The 3,918-nt window shown below is 22.9% G+C and overlaps 1 protein-coding gene across 1 annotated transcript; it reads right to left on the reverse strand.

Moving 5' to 3' along the window:
• Positions 1-1,731: 1,731 nt before the first annotated feature.
• Positions 1,732-3,258, reverse strand: LOC149056044 (uncharacterized). The gene has a single exon (XM_089227696.1). It carries the CDS (start codon positions 2,728-2,730, stop codon positions 2,032-2,034), a length of 699 nt encoding a protein of 232 aa, XP_089083822.1. The 5' UTR covers positions 2,731-3,258; the 3' UTR covers positions 1,732-2,031.
• Positions 3,259-3,918: the final 660 nt, after the last annotated feature.

The raw sequence follows: 3,918 nt of genomic DNA on the forward strand, positions 1-3,918 counted from the left end.
CATCACTTATTTAATGAAAAAATTAATTCATCTTGGGTATTGCATTAGCATCAAAATAAAAAAGGTATGTTTTTTACGATCCCCATACGCCCTAAATTTACTTAGTATTATTATAATTAACTAATTAAGTACCTAATATATTTCTTCCTCAAATAATAGTGAATTAAATGATAATATATTAATTATAATCAATACAATTTTATTTAAATCAGAGTCAATTGTACACATTTTTTTGGAAACAATAATTAGAATCGGTACAAATTGTTTATAAAAACTATAGGCTTTAGGAAAAAATTTTTAATAGTACTTACACATTTTTCATAAATTATATTGAGATATAAATTAAGATTTTTTCTAACATATCCTAATCTTTATTGTAATTAAAAAGAATAATTTACTTATAAAAAATACTTTATAATACAATACAGACACGACGTATTTAAAATATATGAATTAACCATGTCATCGTAATGTAAAATGTTTACGTAGGTAAATTTGGCATAAATGGACGATTGGAAAAAAAAACTTTTTTATTTTGGCACAAATGGGCTATATCCAAAACGAATTAATGTTTTTTTGGTGCTGATGGGTAACACTCGTTACAAATTTACGATTCGCCGGATTGGATATTATTATAAAAAAGTTATATAGAAATAGTATATTTATTTTGAGTATATAGAGTATATTTGGAATATATTCAATCTGCAACTTGTAATACCTATTATAGAAACTCATGTACCTACAAAGATTATAAATATTTCATATTTTAATTCAATTTAATTTCGGTAAAAAAGTAAAAAATATCTGTATTTAATCATAAAAAAAATACATGATTTTTACTGGTTTTTTTTTAATTCGAAAAAAATTGTGAATTATTAATTAATATCATATTATGGTAATTAATTTCAATGTTCAGTGTTATGATATTATCTTGTCTTATTTTCTGATAAATTGACTTATTCAATATTTTTTTTGTTTTACAACATTGTAGTACAAAATTGTTCTAAAAACTAAAACTAATATTAACAATTAAATCATGAAGTTAATGAAATCAAAATACCCAATATTTTCAAAATAAATTCTCAAAAATTTCTACTTTTTTTTAAAAATCATTTAATAAAAAATTTAATTTTTTTAAACTATTTTACCAAAACATTAAATTAAATATATTTGTAGTCTTTGTTATAGTCAATATTATAAAAAAAACAAATCACAATGGATACATTTTCAGTACAATTAGGGTGAACAGACCAGTTATTGAACAGTTAAGGATTTGTTTGCAATAAAAATGCATTCATAATTAGGTTTTTAGCATCACATTTACACATTTTAGATTTTAAGATTGGTACAACTGTTTATTATAAAGCTAACATTGATAAAACCATATAAGATCAATTTACTATTAAGCATATTAGTTTAATTGAAAAAATAAGTGAAATCCTAGTGATTGAACATACTATACTAGTCTATGAACACTTCAAACCCAGTGTATGAACACCATATTATTACTCTGTGGAACACCTACAAATATTTTATTAAATAATTTGTATTTAATAAATACTTATATATAATTCATATATATAATTAATAATATAATTCATAAATAAAATGTAGTTCCTTTATTAAAAAATAACACATAATTTAAAAACATTTATACCTAATTACAAACATAGTAACAGGATTATAATAACAATTTTAAAACAAACATAACTTATGATTCAAGTAAATGTATTAGTGACAACCAACTTGGTAACTATTAAAATAAATATCTGTGTAGGTAGGAAAGTAACAATGTTACAACTATATATAACAGTTGTATATTAAGTATTTAAAAATTAACAATTGTAAGTAAAGTAAAACAATTTTAAACAAACATAACTTATGACTTAAATAAATGTATTAGTGAAAATCAACTTGGTAACTATTAAAATAAATATCTGTGTAGGTAGGAATGTAACAATGTTACAACTATATATAACAGTTGTATATTAAGCATTTAAAAATTAACAATTGTAAGTAAAAAAAAAAAACTTAACGGCAGTATTCACAAATATAAGCAACTGTATTTTTAGAACCAGCACAGAGTTCATGGGCCCATTCAGCACATCCACAACATCTGATCCATGGCTCACCACTTTTTGACAAAGTGTAAGGTTCCTTACAGTACAAACATGTGGCATCATCTTCAGACCTCATAATTATATTCAATCGTGGTTTAATTTTTTTTGCACTATTTGATTTTTTTGGTTCCTGTTTTTTTGTGGTTTTTTTGACATCTTTAAGACCTTTTTCTTTTTTTATTTCCTCTCTACGTTTTCGTTTTTGTGTTAATTCTTCTTCTTTTTTAAGTTTTTCTTGTTCTTTACTGGCATGATATTCCCTCCACTTAATTGCTGTAACAGCAAATGGTAATTTTACATGACTTCTATTTTGTTTCTTTTTTGTGTCAGGCTTTGGCCAAAACAAATGTTTGCTCCATGATTCTTCAATTGTTGCAGGACTTAAATTAGATTTATTTACACTTACTGCTTTTTGAATGGTTTCATTTGGACACTTATCAACTATATTAACTTCTATAACTCCCTCACTTATTACATTATCAGTCTTTTTAACACTACAATCTATTATATTTTTAGGTTCTATTTCAATATCACATAATACAGTTTCATTCATATTATTTTCAGTCTCATCAGTTTCAAACATATCAGTCTCATTCACAGTTTCAAACATATTTATAAACCATAATTATAAATTTGACTATCATTGGTAATATTTTAATATACTCTATTTAATGCTGTATAATATTTTTGTAAGTCCACACTTAAATATTGACAATATATTTTGTAGAATATATTAATATATATTATATATATTATTATTAGGTAGGTATCGAGGTAACTAATGCAATAAAAAATGTGTACTATAATTTTTTTTAATATTAATATACCTGTTCAATCACTGGATTAAATTATATTTAAGCAATACCAATAATTGAACATGTGTTCAATTACTAGGTTTTGTTAAATTTTAGTAACTAGTAATTGAACACATACATAACTAGTCAAGATAAGGACTTTTTTTAAATTTTTAAGCAAGAAAATGATACAAATTTAGGTATTTAACATATCCAAACAAATAATAACCATATACAATGAATATTCTATTAGTTATTCAGTTCCCACAGAAAGTAATTTAGAGTACTTACTTAAACAAATTTGGCCCTAACACACGCAATTTTGATTACAGTGATTTTGTATATTTATCATTTTTTTGTTATCACATCTTAACTATTAAATCTTGGTTATACAGTATGACCACTATGTCTAATATTGAAAACAAAAATTATTTATTAAATAAGATATCTAGTTTTCTTAATTTTAAAGCATTTGTTGACGTTGTTCAATTACTGGAGGGTGTTCAATAACTGGTCTGTTCACCCTACTATAAAAAGTTTTTTACGAAATATATAACATATTATGTAGGTAAATATTACTTTAATTAGAATACATTGAATTTCAGTCATCATATTTTGAATTGAAGTTTTATTATAACATATACCTTTTAATTAACTGAAATATTTAATCGGGAATCTAATGACAAAAACATTGAAGTAGAATTAAAATATTATGTATAATTATCGTTTTAAATTGTATTGCACATAACAATATTAATAATAAAGTAATAAAAAGTATATTGAAAATATTTAGTAGGTATTATAGTATATTATAATTTTTATAAATACACAATAATACTAAACTTTGACAGCTGTAAATGAGAAAATCTTTTTTTATGTTCTTATATATTATTTTTTGGTTTATTATAAGCTACCGTGGGTGGAAAAACTGTTTAGAAACTGTTAAGAACCAGTATTATGAGTTTATGAATATTATTTCTTCACAATATAATAAAATATATATT

Source organism: Diuraphis noxia, unplaced genomic scaffold, assembly GCF_037042655.1.
Source record: "Diuraphis noxia isolate RWA-SAM2 unplaced genomic scaffold, SU_Dnox_SAM2 contig0004, whole genome shotgun sequence".
NCBI classification, from domain to species: Eukaryota; Metazoa; Arthropoda; class Insecta; order Hemiptera; family Aphididae; genus Diuraphis; species Diuraphis noxia.